The sequence below is a fragment of the Schistocerca cancellata genome, chromosome 7, assembly GCF_023864275.1.
Source record: "Schistocerca cancellata isolate TAMUIC-IGC-003103 chromosome 7, iqSchCanc2.1, whole genome shotgun sequence".
Classification (NCBI taxonomy): Eukaryota; Metazoa; Arthropoda; class Insecta; order Orthoptera; family Acrididae; genus Schistocerca; species Schistocerca cancellata.
This window is the reverse complement of record NC_064632.1, coordinates 343,295,119-343,319,046: the sequence shown is the minus strand read 5'-3', so window position 1 is coordinate 343,319,046 and position 23,928 is coordinate 343,295,119. Positions and strand designations below refer to the sequence as shown.

At 39.8% G+C, this 23,928-nt stretch overlaps 1 protein-coding gene across 1 annotated transcript in view; it reads left to right on the top strand.

The window, feature by feature from the left end:
• The window catches only part of LOC126092614 (dolichyl-diphosphooligosaccharide--protein glycosyltransferase 48 kDa subunit), a 41,125-nt gene that overhangs the window by 971 nt on the left and 16,226 nt on the right, over nt 1-23,928 (top strand). Inside the window, exons 2-4 of the mRNA XM_049908323.1 lie at nt 3,072-3,236; nt 3,770-3,906; nt 15,605-15,796. Of these exons, the coding sequence (XP_049764280.1) occupies nt 3,072-3,236; nt 3,770-3,906; nt 15,605-15,796 (494 nt within the window). The remainder of the gene's footprint in view (nt 1-3,071; nt 3,237-3,769; nt 3,907-15,604; nt 15,797-23,928) is intronic.

Here is a 23,928-nt window from a genome sequence, read left to right as displayed (position 1 = left end):
GGCTCCCTAATCCTGAATTGATAGAGTTTGAAAGCTTTTAAGCATTTAGTTTTTTGTGTCCAGCTACCCTACAGATTACTTAACAATATTATGCATATTGTCTAGGCCTAGCAGCATTCTCTGGGACTGATTCTCACTAAAAGTTGCACTTCTGTACCATTATTATTGTTGTATAGAATGATATGATAAAAACATTTCAAAAACCAGTTTTTGCACCAGTGTACTTGTCACATGAGCTGTCATTATTAGCATTATTAGTTTTTTTTATTGCATTGTGAATGTAAACTGCAAAAACAATCGGACTGTAATCATTCACAATCTGTGGTTTAAATTTGTGTTGCATGTAATGGGTTACATCACTGCTGTTCAGCAGTGATAAAATGGACACATTTGGAAGGAGTTAAGTCTATCATGCGCTGGAGAAAATTGTTGCAGTAGCCTGGTTGGGGCAGCCAAAATGTTGAGCAGCCAGCTGACAATAGTGACAGATCAGCTCAGTGAGAAGGATGTGGAAGATATAATAATTGTTTACCCTTTGTCTTGTAGAAATGCAAAGCCACAGTATATGGGCTCATTTTGCTATGAAAATTATTTTTCCATGATTACGAGTTCACTTACATAGGTGTTGTATACAGAAAATGTGCATCGCCTGTTTTTAAGCAATCAGTTTTGCGTAAGAAAATCTCAATGAAAATTTATGGGTACCTGAGAGAAGCCCCATGTCAAGCAACGGAGTGCTGATGCCATACATCACTGTTGGAAATGAGGCATTTGGTATTTCTAAAAATTTAATATGTCCTTATGGAGGAATGAGTACAACAAATAAAAGAAGAATCTGTATCAACTGTCTCGGGCTAGGCAGTTTAGGTCCATAGAGTGCTTGTTTGGCATTCTACCAGATATGTGGAGAAATTTTGTTAACCTGGTGGATATTCGAGAACAGTTTGCAATTACCATTATCAAAGCAAGCTTTGTTTTGCATAATTATGTGCAAGAAATATCATTTAAGATTCTACAGACATTAGATGCAATGGGCTTTCTCTCATCTCTCAGGCTCTTACTGTATCAGGAACATCACAAGATGCAAGTGGTTCACTCTTCCCTAATTGACCTGGAATTTCACAACAGTCACGTTCAAATTTAACTTGCTCATTTGATCTGTTCTGTGGTCATCTTCCAGCCCTTCAGCATGGCATTCACTCATTAAAACTCTCACAACAAAGTATATCATGATGTGTAGTGACTTCATGAACTGTATACAAGGGCTATATCAGTGCTATTGCAGAAATTTTTGATTGCTAACATTCAAGACATATTAACTGATATTCACAACTCCGGAATGATCGTAAAATTCATCTGGACACTGAGCCACATTGGTTTATTGGGAAAGAAACTTACTCCATGGGAGAAAAGACCTGAACTTGGAGTACCAAGCACAGAATTACAGTTGAAATGAAATGTCTTGTGGTGAGGGCCTCCCGGCGGGTATACCTGATCGCCTGGTGCAAGTGTTTTGAGATGACGCCACTTCAGCGACTTGTCAATGAGGATGAAATAATGATGATGATGAAGATGACACAAACACCCGTCCCTGAATGGAGAGAATCTCCAACCCAGCCGGGAATTGAACCCGGGCCCCGGCATGACAATCTGGCATACTGTCCACTCAGTTATGGTGGCAGGCAGAACTACAGTTGCAACTGTGATATCAAATTTTGAAAGCATGGGAAATGTAATGTCAGGCTACTGCAACTCTCAGCAAGCCGAGGGTGATCAAGAGGACCACCAGGTCATGGAACATTTCTTTCCAAGCCTCTCGAAAAGATGTATTTGTAATATGCTGCCTACATTTTGGCCATACCAGACTTACCAACAAGCTCCTTTCATGGCATGAGGACTTACCCATTGCGCCTGTGTTGTCCTCTGATAGTACATATTCCCACAGTGTGCGCCCTGCAGAATAATCTGACAAAAGCCATGAACCCGTCTACCTTCCTGTCCAGGTGCTTGATGACGACGGGATAGCTGCTAAAAATTTTGTACATTTGCTGAGGGGAAAGTTGGTATTATAACACAGTTTAATGCACCTAAATGTTAGATGTCAGGGGTGGGTGTAGAAGGAACACCTCTCACTGTGGCTTGTGCCCTGAAAGGCCTCAGATTACCTTCTCCCCCTGCATTGTCATGTGTTTTTAAATTATTATGTACTATTTATCTAATAGTTTAAGATAATTATGTCTCTAGCCCGTACAAATCTTCATTTCGTCACTCCACTCTAGTCGTACGGAGTCTGATGAACTGCTTAGTGTGTACTTTGATTATGTTGATGTGGGACAATTGAAAAGAGTGCACTTCCCTCCACAAATATCTGCTTGGGGGAGTCTCCAGGTGGGGCTTCTTCCACACTGACAGTAGTTACCCATGACCAGCTACTGTTTTAAGTGGCCTTGTTTCATCTCATTTTTAACCATCTGACTTAAGATACTATCACACAAATTTTCAACCACAAAAACCAGGCCAAAAGGCCCTGAAGGGGACCATTTTTGTTTTTCTCATTGTACGTGAATTCCTAGTGGAACAAGGGACTATGACCCTTTCAGACCTGTAATAATAATAATAATAATAATAAATAAATAACTCTTCTCTTTGTCTTGTGTACAGAAACCATTATTTCCAGCATAGTGCTCTAGACTCTCTCTCTCTCTCTCTCTCTCTCTCTCTCTCTCTCTCTCTCTCTCTCGGAGGCCGGGGGGGGGGGGTTGTATGTACTTGCACTACAGAGAGATGGATGGCTCGAAAACTAGTTAAGTTTTTGCCCTGTACATGTGTCTGTGCACCACTTATCAGTCTATAGGTGGGTGTTTGCCTTTTCTCATTTTTGTTGATTTGCTATAAGTTCTACCTATGCCATCAGAAAAGTGGTAAACATAACATTAAACATGCACCATGTTCTAATTTTAATTCAAGTAAATGAATCATTTTAATTTGTATATTTGAGTGTAAAAATGTGTGTTAAAATTTACATCGATGTTTCCCTCACATTTTTCTCTAATCTGTTTTTTTCTCCACAGAACGTGGGTACACTTTAACATTCAAGTCAGCTGATGATGCTGGATTGGTCTTGTCAAAGTATGGGGAATTTCTGTACAAGCACTTGATTATCTTTGCACCCTCTGTTGAGGAATTTGGTGGATCACTAAGTGTTGAATCAATAACTGAATTCATAGATGGTGGGGGTAAGTATTATTTTTTTTTACAAAACTGACTTTATTATGTTACAACATACCTAAAGAAGAGAATGCACTTTCATGTGTTCTCAATGTGTGATTATTATCGTAGAAAAAATAAGTAAGAATCAGCTCTTATGATCACGTTAGTATCAGGTCATAAGACAGTTATTTTTGCTGTGAAGGCCTTGTATTCCAATTTTAAGATTATTTTGAGGTCTGGTTTTGATCATTTACATATCTGGTATTACCAGGCCTGTTTGCTAATGAAATCAGCAGTAATTCTGTATCATACATTTCCTGAGGGGAAATGTGATTCATGCCAACTGAATTCTTAATTTAATGCTTAAAACCTAAGCAGAAGCGAATTACCATCTTTAATCAGCTGTGCATATTTATCTATTGTGCTTCTGTCAGTGGCCACCAGTTAATGATTGTTTTTCATGACTTTAACATCTCTGGCAATATTTACTAAATTTGTGTACAATATGAAAGTGATTCAGTGTCAGTGTGATGAACTTAATGTGGATCTTCATTTCTAGGAAATGTATTGGTGGCTGGCAGTTCCAGTTCTGGGGATGTGCTACGAGAGCTTGCCTCAGAGGTGGGCTTTGAGATGGATGAGGAGGGTGCTTCTGTCATCGATCACCTCAACTATGATGTCAATGACCAGGGAAAGGTGAGAGCTGTGTTACAATCTACAGTCATGTGGGGATGAGCACAGCAACCCCCGCTGTTGATGCACAGTTCCTGAAATGGGAAAAATTATTTCAGGAACATAGTTTTGATGTTCTGGAGTAATTGGGACTCCAGGTATCAAACACAAAAAGGAAGTTTGATGACAAGTCAGCCCTGCACCACATTATGCATTTGTACATATAATCTAAGCAACAAATATTATGGGATAAAGGATTTTCTCGCTGAGTGAAGGAACTTGTCAGATAACAGTGAGACAGAATTTGGATTAGGAACTTCAAATCCTTAAGGATCCAGTGTTCATGGTATAGACAGAAAATTACAAGAGTTACCAGGAGTTACTGACTTATTATCTATTTCATTGAAAATAATAGTGCACTCTTTGTACTAGACATTGTATGTAGACTGATGAGCTGTTCAGGACCTCCGTCGGTGACTACCTCATCCAAGGAAGTTTGAGCACACATTATGTCATATGGGTAATTCAGTGACTGACAATATTATGAAAAGGATAGATTGCTACTCACCCTAAAGATGACAGTGAGTTGCAGGCAGCTGCAATGAAAATACTGTTACACATTAAGTTTTTAGCCAAAGCCTTCTTCAGAAATGAAACACACATCCCATGCTCACTTGACCACTATCTCTGGCCACAACGCAATTATGTCAAACAGAAGCAGGAATCTGGAGTGGGGCGGGGAATGTGCAGCGATGGCAGGATACTGATGGAGGGAAAGAAGCGATTGCTACCTGGTGGAACATGCAGGGACTTGTTGGTGGCAAGGCAAGGCTGCTAGCTTCAGTGTGGTTAGACTGTGTAGGTGGGAGGGATGGGGGAGGGAGTGCAAAAGAAGGGGAGTAGAAAAATAAAAAAATATCAGTGGTGTGTCAGCAGAGAACAGCACACAATGAGGTTAAGGGGATGTGACTTGAGAGGAGATGGTAGGACAGAGGGGGCGGGAACCATTGGATGAAGGATTTGAGGACAGCAGGTTACCATAGGTTGCAGCTGGAGCGATTTTGAGACCAGATAATTTGTTGTAGGGATAACCCCCACCTATGAAATTCATAAAAGCTTGTTGTTGAGTGGAGGATCCAGGTGGCAAGGGTTGTGAAGTAGCCATTGAATTCAAGCATGTTATGTTTAGCTGCATGTTGTGCCACTGTCCTATCTCCTCCTCCTAATTCATGTCCCCTTACCCTTACTATGTGCCACTCTCTGCCAATGCACCCACTGGTCTTTCCCATTTCCACCTGCCTCCCTCACCCACAGACTCCTGACGCTGTTCCTTGCATGGTCCATCAGCCAGTGCTCACTTCCCTCCCCCACCCTTTCTCTGCTGTCCTTCCCCACCAAACCGGATAATTGCTTCTGCTTGATAGTGGCATTCTGGCTGGAGGTAGCAGTCATGATTTGTGCATGAGGTGTGCTTCTCTCTCTCTCTCTCTCTCTCTCTCTCTCTCTCTCTCTGTCTGTGTGTGTGTGTGTGTGTGTGTGTGTGTGTGTGTGTGTGTAAGGGGGGTGGGGACGTGCCTCCTTCCTGAGGAAGGTTTTGGCAGTGGGAAATATTCTTTCAACTGATCCTCCAAAACATCATGGCATCATTCAGTGCCACATGTGTCTGCAATCATACTCCATGTGCTCCTAGTGGTGTGCAGCACAAGGCAAATTATATAAGGTTTGGCACCACTGAGTAGTAAAGAAAAGTCTTTGTTGTCAGACATAGAGCAATTGTCTGCTCTGCTGCACTATTGAAACAGTCTTGTTAAGGGTTTCCAGCCTTGCTTTGTCTATAAGGCAGAATAAAAATTGTCACTACTCCAACACTGATGACAAATTGGTTTCCTTTCACAATCTAACTGCATTCAGAAAAATTCCTAGATTACACTCTGGACTGGTCAGTGGCCCCCTCCAACTGAATTCTTTCAATTTCCACATGAAACTATACAAAGGCAAAACAGAGGAACAGTTTAAATCTGTGCAGGTCAAATATTGCAGCAAAATTAATACAATTTCCCCTGTAACAAATATGTTTTATTAGTGTTAATAAAACACACAGCAAGTGAGTGTGTTCCATCAGACACTATCTCAAGCTGGTTAAAAGCTCAGAAATCAAAAATGAGGCTTATGCCCATGATTCAGGAACCAGTAACACCATCAACTCAGCACCAGAAGGACAATGGCTTACCTGTTACACCTTGGAAGGCTTCTGACTTACCACCAAATTTTACAAGTTCTAAGCCACTATTTCAGTTACTCCGGTGTTGGAGCAGATGGTTTGTCTTTGGCCAAAATGTGGGCATTGTCAATGGTTGTCCTGCCTTCCCGATAATAGTATTTCTCCAAATAGTAGCTCCTCTTGGTAGGAGTTCTTGAATTGAATAAAATAAAATGTTGTTGGCCTTCCAGCCACATCTAGTGACTTCTTTCCATCCGTAAGCTTTTGGCTGAGTGCTCCTTGCCATTGTCTGGTAACTACCTACCTTGTGTTAACTGACCCTGTCGGTATTCGTGTGGACCTTGCTGGGTGGCCCAGCCTGGCCTCTACCCTTTCCACCTTTTTTTTCTCTTTATTCTTTTTAATGTCTTGTCTTGTCTGATCTTTTAATGACTTGTGCATGCTGTCTTTTTTCTGGACTGTCATCTGTTTTTTATTGTGTTCGTTACACTTCGGCTTTCCAGGATTTGCTTTTCACCTCCTTCCTTTGATGACTGCACCTGGTTTTCCCCTAACGAATGAAGGGTCTGATAACCGCAGTTTATTCCCCTTCACTCCAACCAACTGGCCATTAATCATCATTTTACTGGCTGTGATGTCAGCCTGTGCTCAGTGCTTTCTTGTATAAGGCAATAGTTTTATCCTGCATCTGCTGTGCTCACTTCAACTTATTATGTATGCAAAATTGGCACCTCTGTTGATGGTGGTAAGAGATATTTCTCTCTATATAGTTTTTTTAATTATGGTATCCCAAAAAATCACTATTTTTCGTAACTACAGAGGTGTTGATTGCAATTTTATCAACATTTTTGAGTGCATGCACAGCTACTGCTGATTTCTTTGGATAATGTAATCACAGATGACTATCATGTTGAGTATGGCAATGTTTTACATGTTCATAGTCTGGCCGACCCAATATTGTCTGCACTCCAGCAGTATTTTGAAAAAAATGGGAGATTTCTTGGATCAGCTAAATATTGTTCATAACAGGGGCAGTTTGTTCTTAAGGCCAGTATTATGCTATCAACTTTGTCAAATATATTTGACATAGTGTAATAGGGAACTTTTTCAAATGTCGCCTTTTGTCAAATTTGTTGGATCAAATGTAGCACAGGTGGACACATGTCGACTAAATGTTGAAGCCCAAGTATGTCACAAGCATGTGAATATACTCATAATTAGGTCTAAATTCATTTCTCACGTTAAAGGATTCTTGATGACACAGTTATTACTCAGTTACTGTATACATTACAGTGCACTCAGATTTTATTATATGTTAACGTTAACATGAAGAGGGATATTAGTTTAATTACATTTTGTATTTGTGTTGGAAAAATAACTGCCTTGTTTAGTGACTGGGAACTATAAAACTAACACCATCAAAATGCATGCAGTTCTTATGTTACTATGAAGAAACTATGACGAGATATTTGATGACAGTATAATACCCCATTTTTGTGTCATGTCAGAGATCTTTGTTAAAGAAATATGATGAATATTTTGTCAGATGTCTTAGTAAAAGAAATTTGATAGTGTAATACTGGCCTAAGGGCCAGAGAGACTTGGCCTCACCATACTCTGAGCTCCCAGTAGATGGGCCAGATCTAGTTGCTACTCCTTCCTCACCCTTCCTCTCGGCACATCATTCCATCTCGTTCAGTGAATACCAAGGGCCAGCTTCAGGTGACCACGCTCCCTCAAGTGCCTTGGCTGTGAAAACTGCAGTTGTAGTGATGTGACAAAGCTGTCTCTTTTTCTCTGGCTCACACCTCACTGTGGCATGGCTTAGAGCCATCTCAGGCAAGCCCAGTGGATGGACATGTTCATGCATACCCCTCTTTGTCCACACCACAGCAAACCCTTCCATCTCCATTACATTACTGCTCTCCCACCTTTACACAAGTCTACACAATGTTTAGGATCACCAGCTTTGGCCTGTAGCACAAATTTTCAACTGCATCACTTAACACACCTACCTGCAGCCACTCTCTTGTGCATTAATGCGTAACACAAGTAATTTTTTTGTTTTGTTTTTTGTGTTGTTTGGTGATAAATAATTTTGGACAACAGTTGGATGGGAGGATTTAAAGCATTTAAGTGATCAAATTAAGAAGGTGGGATACATTTAGAAAATGCTTGTAAATACAAAATGTTTGGCAACATTAACATTGTTGCTCAGATTGATTCAGCATGTAAAAATGTCAGTGCAGTTTATTGACTTCTTATCTGGGCCCCGTCAAAGAAAATGACCACCAGCTGCCGCTGTTTCATAACCACATTAAGTTCATGAAGGTTGAAAAATGAGTAGCTCTTTCTTGATATACTTACCTGCAAAAATCCCAATGCATATTCCAACACAATGAATGCAGAAGACTACTCATACAGGCAGGTATCTGCATGTTTTTAGGCACTATCATTCGGCCCAAAAGCACACTGTTCTGAGGATGTTGATTCATACAGTGGAAACCATCTCTGATGCTGAAAACTTGCCACAAGAACTGAACCACCTATGAAAAGTCTTTTGTGAAAATGGCTAAAAAAAAAATAATAATAATAATAATTGCAGGCAATTTCAGAGATAACCAGATGTGGAATACCTTTGACAAAGAGAGTAAAAGCTGGCTTTGTCGTCTCTGTGGTTCACTGACGTTGAAGATTTGCTGGCTCCTGAAGTCAGTCTCAGCTCTACAGCTAAAATTTGTGAATTCATGTGGCCTGTGAATGGTAATCTGGGCATAAGAACTCCCATTGTTTACAAGGCACTGTTTAAATATTGTCTAATACTTGAAGCAGACAATTTACACAGAACAACACTGGATTGAACAAGAGGTACCAAGAAATTGACAATAATGAAAGCTGCATTGGAATGTGAACATAAAATAGCTTTCAGTGAGATCTCTACCTTCACAAAGACTAACAGTTTCTACAGGAAGTGTATGTTACACAACTTCCATTTTTCAGTAACAAATTAAGTCATTCCTGAACGGATGATGAAAATTTGAAGCCAAAAAATGTTTGCAACATGCTAGAGCAGTAAATAGCTCAACTGTTTGTACAGAGGACACACACACACACACACACACACACACACACACACACACACACACACACACCAACTTCTCCGTACTAGTTGAAAACAGACATGTAACATAGCTTTCAGCATTGCACATAGCATAGATTCAGATGCTGTGACTATATTTAGTATATTATGAAGAAATATACAGAGGCAAGAAACTTGAAAAATCAACATTTTAATAATTCTAAAGAACCATCAACCATAAAGGAAATGAAAACAAATAATTCAAAGGAATCTAATTAGACTCTAATGTGCTCTTGCTTATGATTATAAGCTGTTAGTAATAAAATAATGAAAATAAGCACATATTAAAGTGATATATCTAGAGCAAAAGGGAATCTAAAATCGTCCCCTATGAGAGATCCCAATTTGACAGCAAAACTAAAGAAATAAGGAATGCCTGTAATATGCCTTAACTCAGTTACCAACATACGACATGTTATTTGGGGGTACCATAGCCATAAATTTATTAGATAGAGACAGCAGTGTTTGAATATATGTCGAAGAATCAAGAATGGTATGGATTGTGAACCAAAGCGAACAATGGTACAGCCTTAGAGAATCCTGCCACTTTCATGCATATGGCACATTCGTCAGGCTAAACACTCAGTAATATGTGTAAAAAGAAGGGATTAGATTTATAATAAAGGAAAGGCCTGTATAAATTCAGCCCAAGTGGGAAAATGCCATCTTCATTTAAGAAAGACAAATTTAAATTCAAGCCACATACGGAAAGAAATTCTAAACACAAGCCAATTTAAAAGCCATGAAATTCAATAATAAATAAAACAAATTTCTATTGCTGCTTTAAATTTTCAAAAACTAATGGTTCTAATTTTCCAATACTGGTGTTTCTAAACACTAAGAATATAATAGAGAACGTATGGAAGTGCAAGCATTGTAGGTTGGAGGTGGAGGAGCTCTGGTAGACCAACACCTCCAACTTATAACCCGCAGACTCCCATCCTACATCAAAGACACAAACCACTTCCTAGAATGTCTCAAATCCATTCCCACTCCCCTCCCACCTGAAACCTTTCTTGTCACTATAGATGCTACATCCCTTTACACACACATCCCACATACCCATGGTCTCTGTGCCCTTGAACACTACCTCTCCCAATGCCCCCCCCCAAAGATCTTCAAAAACCTCCTTCCTTATCACACTTACCAACTTCATCCCCACCCATAATTACTTCACTTTTGAAGGCCAGACCTACAAACAAATCAGGGGAATGGCCATGAGAACCAGTATGGCTCTGTCCTATGCCAACCTCTTCGTGGGCTGCTTGGAAGAGGTTTTCCTGAAGACCCAACAGCTGCTTCCCCTGGCCTGGGATGATATCTTTATGGTCTGGACTCATGGTGAAGAAACACTCCTTAATTTCCTCCATAACCTCAACTCCTTTTCGAATCTGAATTTCATCTGGTCCTTCTCCAAAACCCAAGCCACCTTCCTGGATGTTGACTTTTATCTTGTTGAAGCTCCCATCCACACCTCTGTCCACATCAGACCCACAAACAAAAAACAGTACCTTCACTTTGATAGCTGCCATCCATTCCACATCAAACACTCCCTTCCCTACAGCCTAGGTATTCCTGGCAAACGTATCTGCTCCAGTGACGAATCCCTCAACAATTACACCAATAATCTGACCAGCGCTTTCCTCTCCCGCAACTATCCTGCAGTTCTTGTCCACAAACAGACCGCCCAAGGAATACATTCCTCCCCGTCCAACAACAATGTTCCTACCCCCAGACCACACAGAAGCATCCCCCTTGTCACCCAGTATTATCCTGGCCTCGAATACATCAACAAATTACCCCGCCAGGGATATGACTTTCTCAAGTCAAGCCCTGAAATGAGATCATCCCTTGACAATATTCTCCCCACACCACCCAGAGTTGCCTTTCGTCGCCCCCCTAAACCTCCGTAACATCCTTGTCAAACCCTACAATATTTCCAGACCACCCTCTCTACCCAGCGGTTCCTACCCCTGTAACCGACCATGCTGCACAACCTGCCCCATGCATCCCCCCACAACCGCCTACTCCAGCCCCGCTACTGGTAAAACATACACAATTCAAGGCAGGGCCACATGTGAAACAACACATGTCATTTATCAGCTGACATGCCTGCACTGCACAGCCCTTTACATTTGTATGACGACAACTAAACTGGCTGAGCCCATGAACGGGCACAGACGAACTGTCCGCCTGGGAAATGTCCAATACCCAGTAGCGGAGCATGCCCTCCAGCATAATTCTAGGGAACTAGGAACCTGTTACACCGTACATGCCATTTGGCTTCTCTCACCCAACACCAGTCCCTCAGAACTGCGGAGATGGAAACTTGCGCCACGCGGGATTAGCTGAGCGGTCTAAGGTGCTGCAGTCGTGCACTATGTGGCTGGTCCCGGCCGAGATTGAGTCCTCCCTCGGGCATGGATGTGTGTGTGTGTCTTTAGGATAATTTAGGTTAAGTAGTGTGTAAGCTTAGGGACTGATGACCTTGCAGTTAAGTCCCATTAGATTTCACACACATCTGAACATTTTTTGGGGACTTGCACTCCAACACAACCTTTCATCCCGTCAGCCCCCTGGACTGAACCTACATTAACCAACCTCACTCCCATTTACTCTTCAATATTCTCCTCTTTCCCTTTTCTCTTTAGCCATTCACGCATCTTTCCATCCTACATAGTTGTGTTTATCTTTATACTATATATACCTCTTTACTTCTGTATGCATCCTCTTTGGTTTGAAGCTGGCACAGTAATTACAGTAGAATATCTTTGGCTTCCCTCTGACACCTGTGCCTCCATCTTTGCTACCTTCCCTGTTCACCTTTCCCCTGTCACTTCAAAAACTGGGTTGTGAGTAACTGAATCCACTTTCCTTTCTTCCCCTTTTTTCCCCCTTTCTCCTCCCTGACGACAGAACAAAGTTTCAAAAGCTAGGGTACGTAAATTTTCTGTTCTGTTTTGTGTAGCTATCGGCTGTACTGAGCTGAGGGTAAGTACTGGCCAGCCCCTCTATCTCTTCGTTAGTATTTTGTATCCTCTCTACTTCGACAATCATCAGTTATTTTGCTCCCCAAATAACATAACTCCTTTACTACTTTAAGTGTCTTATTTCCTAATCTAATTCCCTCAGCAACACCCGACTTAATTAGACTACATTCCATTATCCTTGTTTTGCTTTTGATAATGATAATCTTATATCCTCCTTGCAAGACATTGTCCATTCCGTTCATCTGCACTTCCAGGCCCTTTGCTGTCTCTGACAGAATTACAATGTCATCGGCGAACTTCAAAGTTTTTATTTCTTCTCCATGGATTTTAATACCTACTCCGAATTTTCCTTGTGTTTGCTTTACTGCTTGCTCAATATACAGATTGAATAACATCGGGGATAGGCTAAAACCCTGTCTCACTCCCTTCCCAACCACTGCTTCCCTTTCATGCCCCTCGACTCTTATAATTGCCATCTGGTTTCTGTACAAATTGTAAATAGCCTTTCGCTCCCTCTATTTTACCCCTGCTACCTTCAGAATTTGAAAGAGAGTATTCCAGTAAATATTGTCAAAAGCTTTCTCTAAGTCTACAAATGCTAGAAATGTAGGTTTGCCTTTTCTTAACCTATCTTCAAGATAAGTTGTAGTGTCAGTATTGCCTCACATGTTCCAACATTTCTTCGAAATCCAAACTGATCTTCCCTGAGCTCCGCTTCTACCAGTTTTTCCATTCGTCTGTAAGGAATTCACGTTAGTATTTTGCAGCTGTGACTTATTAAACTGGTAGTCCGGTAATTTTCACATCTGTCAGCACTTGCTTTCTTTGGGATTGGAATTATTGTGTTCCTCTTGAAGTCTGAGGGTATTTTGCGTGTTTCATACATCTTGTTCACCAGATGGTAGAGTTTTGTCAGAACTGGCTCTCCCGAAGCTGTCAGTAGTTCTAATGGAATGTTGTCTCCTCCCGGGGCCTTGTTTCGACTGAGGTCTTTCTGTGCTCTGTCAAACTCTTCAGGCAGTGTCATATCTCACTTTCATCTTCATCCTCTTCCATTTCCATAATATTGTCCTCAAGTACATTGCCCTTGTATAGACCCTCTATGTACTCCTTCTACCTTTCTGCTTTCCTTCTTTGCTTGGAACTGGGTTTCCATCTGAGCTCTTGATATTCATACAAGTGGTTCTCTTTTCTCCAAAGGTCTCTTTAATTTTCCTGTAGGCAGTATCTATCTTACCTCTAGTGAGATAAGCCTCTACATCCTTACATTTGTCCTCTAGCCATCCCTGCTTAGGCATTTTGCACTTCCTGTAGATCTCATTTTTGAGATGTTTGTATTCCTTTTTGCCTGCTTCATTTACTGCATTTTTATGTTTTCTCCTTTCATCAATTAAATTCAATATTTCTTCTGTTACCCAAGGATTTCTACTAGCCCTCGTCTTTTTACCTACTTGATCCTCTGCTGCCTTCACTACTTCATCCCTCAAAGCTACCCGTTCTTCTTCTACTGTATTTCTTTCCCCCATTCCTGTCAATTGTTCCCTTATACTCTCCCTGAAACTCAGTACAACTCTAGTTCTTTCAGTTTATCCAGGTCCCATCTCCTCAATTTACCACCTTTTTGCAGTTTCTTCAGTTTTAATCTACAGTTCATAACCAATAGATTGTGGTCAGAGTCCACATCTGCCCCTGGAAATGTCTTACAATTTAAAACCTGGTTCCAAAATCTCTGTCTTACTGTTATATAATCTATCTGAAACCTGTCAGTATCTCCAGGCTTCTTCCATGTATACAACCTTTTTCATGGTTCTTGAACCAGGTGTTAGCTGTGATTAAGTAATGCTCTGTGCAAAATTCTAACAGGTGGCTGACACTTTCAATTCTTACCCCCATTCCATATTCACCTACTATGTTTCCTACTCTCCCTTTTCTACTATCGAATTCCAGTCACCCATGACTATTAAATTTTCGTCTCCCTTCACAATCTGAATAATTTATTTTATCTCATCATACATGTTATCAATTAAAAATAGCAGAGTGAGTACGTCATTATAAAGCTCAATTACACTTGATAATATTTTGTACTGTTGCTACTACTATGTAGAGCTTTAATAGATACAGTGCTAAATCGTGCTATTTGCTTTCGCAACAAATTTAATAAACACTGCATTCATTGATTGAAACCATTTGGCCCTCATGATCTTCGTCAGTTGATGCAAGTTGCTAGACTTGTATGTAGCATAGTTGAGGCTCAACTCATAGCATGGCAGAGGCGACATGGAAACCATCAAAGACTGCACAGCAATCGAGAGATACTTAACAGTACCTAGATAGGTGGCACAATACCACTGCATAGTGACATGAAAGTGGTAAGCTGTCAGCAAGATGCACTCTATTGGCACAGCCCCACTTGAAGTACAGAGATTGGGGTGGCTCTTCAGTGTATAGAAATGGCATGTCCTTCCTGTAATGAAGTACTTAGTGGCCTCCCAATTCTTTATCAGTGTCTGCTGATGTCAGAATCAGTAACATATTTATAATAGCCAAGTTTCTTGTGGAAACATGCTTTAAAATATGCTTCAAAGGGACATACTATTTGCTTGCTTGCCTTTTTTGGTTAAGTCATTCTTCCGAGAAGGGTGTTCGCTTATTCACTCACATTTTCTAGCAAGTGTGTTCTAGAAGCTGCTTGTCATGGTTCCATGTCTCCCCAAACTGTCATACATTGCTCCACACTGTAAGAAATATCACATTCTTCACTTCTTGTAAGAACTGAATGAAAAAAAGAGGTTATAAAATCAACCATTATGATGACACTCCTTCCTCTAGTTTGATAACCGAATTTACCTATGGTTAAACTTATGAACTCAAGTTCCTGACTTATCATTCTGTACTTGACATCTGAGGTTAAATTGAAACACAGGAGGGAATATGATTGCTTACATAGGAATGTGGATACTATTTACGTAGCCTTGTTAAATAATCTGACACACTCTCACTTGGATGGTAAGTGAACCTGAAGATAATATTACATTGTCATCAATGTAGCAACAAAAAAGTGTAGTTTGTTACAGCCTGTTTAAGTTCATGTACAGAAGATGAAGGGAGGATACAGCTACAGTGAAATAACAACTCATAAGTCTGCCTAATATTGTGTGTACAGTTGTCATGGTCTTGGCCCCTCAATATCAGGCCTGACAAATTTATCACCTATAAAAGTCCTCAAATGGATCAAGAGTGGAGATAGTTATTTTAAAAAAAGCTAAAAATGCTCTTAATACATATATTTCATTCTTTGTATATGTAGCATAACAAATGAACTGTAGCACAAAAGTCTTATTTAAATTCTAAATCCTGTAATAAATTTTTCAGCACACACTGATTGTAGCAGAGCCAGCAAACTTGATTGAAGCACCTACTATCACAGGCCCTGTGAAAGACCTGCCTCCACTATTATTCCAGGGTACTGGCCTGGTGGCTGACAGAGAGAATCCTTTGGTTTTGCCAATTCTGCATGCCAGCTCCTCTGCATATTCATATTCACCTGATCAGCAGTTACGTGAGGTATGTTCTCAAGAGTGTGAGTAAAGGTGTTTTACAGTTCTCTAGTTCTCAAAAACTAATCTCATCGGTTTTTTATTATGCTAAGCATAAGCAGCAGGTAAAAACTAAGAGAATGTGCTTATCTATTAAAGAAAACTTGAGTGTGAATGTTATGGTAGTCATCGTAGTGTGGCTGTTAAAAATGTTTGCTCACTTTCAGGTTACTGTCGCTAACATTCGAAAGGTGCTACAGTGAGGTCATAATTTGTAGCTTGCATGCCCTCTCAATGAGTGATTTTATTGGAAAAACACATTAGATAATTGTGTGTTCTTACATGTTGAAATGAAACACGGTGTAACAATTACTAGCAAATACTAATCTTCGTTTCTCAGTGATCTCCGATGCTGCAGTGGGTGTAAAAGAATTTGCAAGTGTCTGTTCCACTAAAATTTACTGCAACTTGCTGAGCTCTTGACAGTGTAACTAAGGATTTGTTAGTTGCAAGAGAAATTTCAAGAAATTCAGTTTGACACAAAATTTCTCTTTCAGAATTACATGTTTGCTGTGTAATATAGTTACAAAACTGCCTGACAAAAACTGGTGGAAAACTGAGACCCTGATGGCTGATTTGCCAACAAGTACTGGTTAAGTCATCCATTATTAGAAACAGAAAAGTTGTGGATTACCTTCAAAAACATGCTGGCGTTTACAGGACGACGACATTGAATTACATATTAGTTTGCTCCTCTCTCACTGCAACGTAGTTTTACATAGCTTTTAGTGTATAAATTCATAAAATCTATTCAGTAACAACACTTTTTATAAAGTTGCTTATATCGTGAAGATTATTAGTTGGAAGATGTTCCTAACATTTGCAGTGTTCATTCCATAAATACTAATGAAAACATTGTTTTACTTCTTCTGAAAGGTGTCCTGCAGCTACAAAATGAGAGTTGTTTGTTTTATGTTCAGGTATCGATTAGTAACAGTTGAACCACCTCAGAGGTATATGTATGCTTGCTAGAATTGAAGCGAACCACCACGGAGGTATCTGCATGTTTGCTAAAGTTGAAATGTAATTAATGGCAGAACTTGGATCAGTATAATAAATGTAGTTCTAAAATGATCAGATAAATGAAATCAGATTGTTGCAAAATTTATGAGTCTGTGAACATGGCCGGCCGACTCCTGAGATCAACACTCCATGTCTCACGTGTCCTGATGACCATATATTGGTATGTTTCAATGCAGTGGTAGAGTTTACTTCAGCTAAAAATTCACTTAAAATTTTATTGTGAGAGCACACTTATTGTTTCACAAGACAAATATGAAAAATCTAACTTGATCAAAAAATTAGCAAAGAGACTTATACGTCCACATCAACTAATTTAAAAATTAGAAAGTAAACTGAAGAACCATGATGCAGTTCGTAAAGCACTCCATGCATTGTCTTCTTTCACCATAGCATGTTTCAAAGAGGCAGCTGTGGTTTTACTTCCCACTATTACTCCAAAAGCCAAGAAACTTAATTTGTGGTAATTTGAGAAATATTAAGTACAAAGTATTCTTCCCTGTGCAACTGCTGTTTTACGTCTCTGAGAAGGCCTTGGTTGATACTGTGCACTGGAGGTTTCACTATTTTGTTATAAAGTACAACATTTTATCTTTATGGTACTTCTGGTGGAATGTAAACAATTCAATTTAAGGAGTAAAAGAGCATGCACGTGACCTCTTCTGATGCAGTCCCCAACAATCACACTTTTCTTCCCATCCCGTCCGGTAACTCTCCCGTGACCCGGGATTCTGAGTGACTTTTCTGAACTGTACCCCTTTCCTGAAATCTCTCCAGTCCTTTTCATTCACCCCTCTTCCTTCCCTTTCAACTCTTCTTTCAGAAGAAGGAGCCACTGGCTCCGAAAACTTGTAAAAGTTAAACCCTTTAGTTTTTGTGTTTCCCTGCTGCCAGTTAGTGAGTAGATATTTTATCTATCATTTACATTACATTCTCCATAATCTTTGTAAGTCTTGCTGATTAATAGCAGATTCACCTGCAGAATTGGGAGTAATACTAGTGGAATCAATCCTCTCCTTTACTTTTTGTTATACGAATTTCTGCAACCGCTCTTCCAAACTAGGCAGTGTAATATGTGGACTCAGAATTTCATTAAATGCCCTGCCTTGTTCAAATATATCTACTCTTCCCTTAGTATCTGAGATTTCTTTATTGATTATTTTTAAATCATAATAGATTTCATTATCACATTGCACATTCATTTCAGTTTGTTAATTCTTTGGCAAATTATTTGACATTTTGTAAAGTAGTAATCCTAGTACTTTTTGTCATAACATCATTTATTGTTTCCTTTATTTTATTACTTAATGTTTCCTTCTAAGCTTTAAGGGTTTCCTCTAATTTTGTTATTATTATTGTTCACTTGTACCTTGAGCATCTCCCCTAATTTAACAAATAGAACTGTCTTTTAGACACCATGTGCTCCCGTTGCCATTTTATGCGTGGTAACTGGCATAGACTGTTATTAAAATAAACTCCTGAAATCACTACTATTAACAATTCTAACTCTGGACACAATTTATGAGTGAGTGTCACCTGTTAATTAGATCTTGGAGATTAGTTGTACTGGACTGATACTGAAACTGCTGTGGTGCAACAGGTAACAGTGTGGCACTATAGATTGCATGCGGAGTTAAGCTACTGCCACAATGCCAGCACTCTTCTCCAAACATGTAACTATTCAGGGTTGCAACTCCAAACGTGTATGTGACTCATGTCTGCTATTCCGTAAATAGGCACAGTGTTGTAATGGTTGACAGTTGATGTGGACAATTGCAATTCACATCTTCCTATCACTTATACAGTGTCTTCTTTTACTTGCTAAAACTGACACACACTTCTTCTTTAATATTTTATTTATATTAATCCAAGTACACTGTTAAACGTTCTGTTGTTAACATTGATTGCTCTGGGCAAACATGTATCTTCTCCAGAATGAGATTTTCACTCTGCAGCGGAGTGTGCGCTGATATGAAACTTCCTGGCAGATTAAAACTGTGTGCTCGACCGAGACTCGAACTCGGGACCTTTGCCTTTCGCGGGCAAGTGCTCTACCAACTGAGCTACCGAAGCACGACTCACGCCCGGTACACACAGCTTTACTTCTGCCAGTACCTCGTCTCCTACCTTCCAAACTTTACAGAAGCTCTCCTGCAGGAGAGCTTCTGTAAAGTTTGGAAGGTAGGAGACGAGGTACTGGCAGAAGTAAAGCTGTGTGTACCGGGCGTGAGTCGTGCTTCGGTAGCTCAGTTGGTAGAGCACTTGCCCGCGAAAGGCAAAGGTCCCGAGTTCGAGTCTCGGTCGAGCACACAGTTTTAATCTGCCAGGAAGTTTCATGTATCTTCTCACTTAATTAAAAATAAAATAAATAAATAAATAAAAATAAATCTTCTTCCTCCCTACCTTTTGCATCCTAAGGGTCTTGCTAATCAATGCTCCTTTAATTATGGATTAGCTGTTCTCAGTGGACTATTCCTTTTGCATTGAAAGATGCTGAAAGAGACTTCCATTGTTCAATGTATCCACTGGAATAACACACCAAGATAGTTTGAGCTCGATGTACTGCCCATAATATGCAATTTTAGACCATAACAGAGCAAGTACATCTACATCCATTCTAAAACGTATGTCTGAAGCGTCCATCAAGACAATAACAATTGGTATAAATATATTTCAACTTAATTTGTTCTGTGGTGAGCATGTCTTTGACATCATGGAGGCCACGTTCTCTGTATGCACTTCACCTGCTGAACTAAAGAGCAGTCAACCCCATCCAGCAGGTAGAAGTGGCCGTTCGCAGCTCACCTTACCGATAGTGCAGGTTTGGTACAACTCCAATCTGCACGGATCATAAGACACATCCCGAGAATGAGGTGCTTCCTACTATCTACCATAACTAGCAAACATCTTTCATCGGCCAATGGAAAGCAGGGAAGTGGGACATTTCATTCCTAGAATGACATGTCTTACTTCACCTGTTGCACATTAAATGCAACAATGGACCTGGTGTGAGAAATTTTCCTTGGCTGGGTGATTTCTCGTAACAGTGATGTGAACTAACCACCCAGGTCTTGGGATTTGACACCATGTGATTTTTTTCTGTGGGCAGTATTTGGATTGTCGTGTATAACAGTGAACCCAGTCATTTCCAGAGCTCAAGGCCAAGATTTAGCATCCAGTTTCTAAACTAAAAGTCCAAGAATGCCGAAAAGTAACTGAAAACATCTTCGAAAGGATAAGTGTGTGCCTACAGAGTCATGGAGGGAATTTTAGCAATATCATATTTCATACATATTCACAGATGCTATGCACTCAAAAGTGGGGTTCTTTATGATACATCTTTTATAACAGAATCCTGGATTGCATGTTCTGCTTCTGCCTGCAATTACATTATTTTTAGTTCAAAATACATTATGTATTGCAGTCACAGTTAAATTTTACTGTCATTCTTACCAGCACAATATAAGCATTCTCTCGAAAAAATTTTTGTTTGCCATTAGTAGTCTCCAATTTTTACTGACATTGCAAATGAACTGCAACCTCCAGTGTTTAAATCTGTGTCAGAACAAGAAATGAACAAAAACATAACAGATGACATTGTAAACTTCCTTTTACACAGCAAATTCATTTCAAAAATTAATCCGGGCTTATTAAAATGTACGAAAGCCACTCTCTATTACTTCCGAATGAAAATTCACATCATCAGTGTAGGGGTTGGAAGTAGGAATGAACAGTGGCTTCAGGACTGCAGTTAGTTTTTGTCCACTTTCTCTAACTGTAAGCCTCATGAAATTACTGCCTCCGTTTTATGCATTTCTTCAGTTAAAAGTTTTGACCCAGTTTTTGCTCAAATTTACATTACTCACTTAGTTACATGAACTTACAATATAACAGTTGTAAAGTATGTCTTAAAAATTGTCTTGTCATATGTGAGTGCTTCCTTGAGGCATTTCTTGATGTTATAATCAGGGACAGGAAAAAATTGTTTTATTTTATTACCAATATTGGTGTTATTTTTACCCAAATTTGGTGTTAATTTCTGCCAGATCTGATGTAACATTTCTATTGCCTCCTTTTTTTTTGCCAGTTGTGAGTTTTTGTGCCAATTTTGCTCTTTTGCCAAATTTGGTGCTATTTTAGCGAGTTTCGCTGTTTTTCAAAGTTATTTTTAAATGTAGGCTTCCACAGCCATTGTCACATTCAGTAAAATTTTTGTGGCTTTGTGACCGCATTGTCAATATGTAAAAGTACCACGTTTTGGTCACTGTTGCAAGTGACCTTTTTAAGGTTGTTTTTGTTTGACTAAATGCTCTGAAGGTCACTGGCAACAGTGACCGAAGGATCGGTAGTTTTACATATTGACAATGCGGTCACAAACCCAGAAAAAATTTATCGACGTGACATTATTTTTTTACCAAATTCAGGGCACTTTTCCGCATCTGGAGTTACTTTCCGACATCTCAGGTTTTATTTTTTGTCAGTTATTTTTTTCCAAATTCTGTTATTTTTTCCAGCTATTTTTGGCAAATTCAGTGGTTTTTGCCAAATTTGGTGTTATTTTTTGTCAGATTCTTTGCTTTTTGTCAATTTTGATGTTTTCCTCTAGTTTCAGTTTTTCTTCCTTTTCTAGTGTAATTTTTTTCCCATTCCAGTGCCGCTTTTTTTTATTAACCCCTCTAGTTTCATATCATATCATAGTTACGTGGAAAATTTTCATTCATTTTAATATTGTACATTTCAAAATGGAATTTCAACATTCAATAATTAGCAATTACAAAAATCTGCATACTGCTCCTTTCATATTTAATATTTTTTTAAATATGAGAATACAAATTTCTTGATATTTTGTAAAAATCACCAGTTTTTCAATAATTCATAAAAATCCCCAATTTCAAGATATTTCATTAAAAATTGCTAATTTTGCAATATTTTTCATGGTATCGTTATCACGAAATTTTCCTGTCTCTAATCTGTACACATTTTCAAACTTATCCAGTCACAATTTGCTCCAAGCTCTCTGAATTAAAAATAATGCCATGTCCTTTCCACACCCTTTCTTTGTTAGCAGTGGTAACAACATCATTTTTTCCCCCCTTATATGTTGTCTTTTTTACTGGCCAGATATGATTTCCAGCACTAATTGTTTTCGGCTGTAAAGAATTTTCAAGAGCACAAGTGTTTCTGCTTATTTCCTGCCATCTTTCAACATGGCATCTTTGGTAATGAATACCATGCATCTACAACATACAGTTAATATCTGTAGTCGAAGTGCGATAATTGTATCGAATGCTGATTTTAGCAGTGTTACTAAGTCTGTTACTTGCAAATTTAAATCAACTCTGAATCTCATTCAGTTGATCATAATTTAGTGTTACCCAACAGAACAGGTTCCTGAACAGAGTTCAGTATTTAAAGTAAGGTCAAAATTGATCTCCAGTCAGTGGCGTTTATACAATTGGCTTGTAGTCTCTTTGTTTTTCCCCCATCGCAAATTAGTTTAATTGCCACATTCCATGGATTCACATGTACCATAGCAGTGCATTAAACATAATTCTTGACTGCTATTCACCACAAAGAAATCTTTAACCAGCATGAGACAATGCACGATTTCTTTCCTCCACATGGCATTAGATCTTTCTGGTTTACATTTTTATGTTCATTCGCACATTTTGTGTCATTAACAGTTGGCTCTCAACATTTCCCTTCTTGCTGGCATGTAAACATATTTTGTTATTTCAGCCATTATGAACTCCTTGCAAAAATGAAATTAAATTTTTTATGGGAATATCACTTGAGAAATTTGTGATTGTCATCTCTCCATTTTGACTGTTGCAAACAGATTTTTTTTAGTTGATGTGCACTCTTCAGATTGCTTTGGATTTCATTGATTCCAGTGACCAGAATTGTCTACAGCTATTTAGATAGTCATTATAACTTGCAACATAAAAATACATCACCACTTCCAGAACAAGTATATTTATGGATCACAAGTACAAGGTTTCACATCAAGTACAATGTTTGGAATGCCACATGGCAAAGATAGTTCACTAATGAAGTGAATTGCATGCGGAGCTTGAGCTGAATGAGAGCGGTGATCGCCTACATAGGTGATTGTAGCAGGAGGTGTTGCATGTGCCTGTGCAGTCATCAAGCGGTATCACTTGGCCACTGTGCCGCCTCCTATCAGGGAGACATTAGGTAGTGCCCGACGTCTAGTCAATAGTCTATTAGGTTACCACAACGGTTTATCCATGAGGAGCGACAAGCTGGGTCTTGGTGCAGCAGCCAATGCCTGGCCGGGTGTCCGAGCACTGCTGCAAACCAGGCCGATCCCATCGGGGGTGTTGGGCGGCCTCTCTGGATTCACCAGCTCCTGGTCAGGATGGACAGGAGCTTACAGCTTGAAAGTCCCCACCTGGAATATGATCAGCATCGCTGCATCTTCGCACCAGGTAGCGGAGCTCACGCCATGTCCACATCAGGTCCTGGCATGGAAGAGAATAGTAATGACAGCGGTGGTTCCAACAGGACCTCTGCGTATGCCTGACCCTCTATCACATCCGGTCCATTTTGGGTGGCCTACAAATAGAAAAAGGTGAGAAAGGGGCTGTGGGTGTCAGACTGGGTGGAAAGTCCAAAGGCAGGAACAATCCTGGAGCACGAGGGAAGGGAGCAGAGGATGTGACAGGGAAGAAACAGAGGTTGGTGGTGACATCACAGCAGGCAACCACGAGACGGTCTGGAGGAGGGAGCGACTGGACACCCTGCCGCAGGCGCAGCTGATTTCAGTGATGCATCACTGTTCAGTCCCCGATGTCCAGGGTGAATACACAGCAGACCCCCTGCGGCCGTACGACCACCAGAATACACATGTCCTAGCAGCCAAATGCCTGCACCCAAAAGCATGTGTCTGGCTGGAAATGAAGAGACGGCATCATGGATGGCCCCAATGGCAACAGCAACATTAGATTGAAAGTTTGTGGGGCTGATGACAATGAAGGAGTTCTGCTGGACTCTTTTTCCCTTATCAGAGTCGATCTATACATGAACTCAAAGAAAAAACATAGGACCTCAACCAGA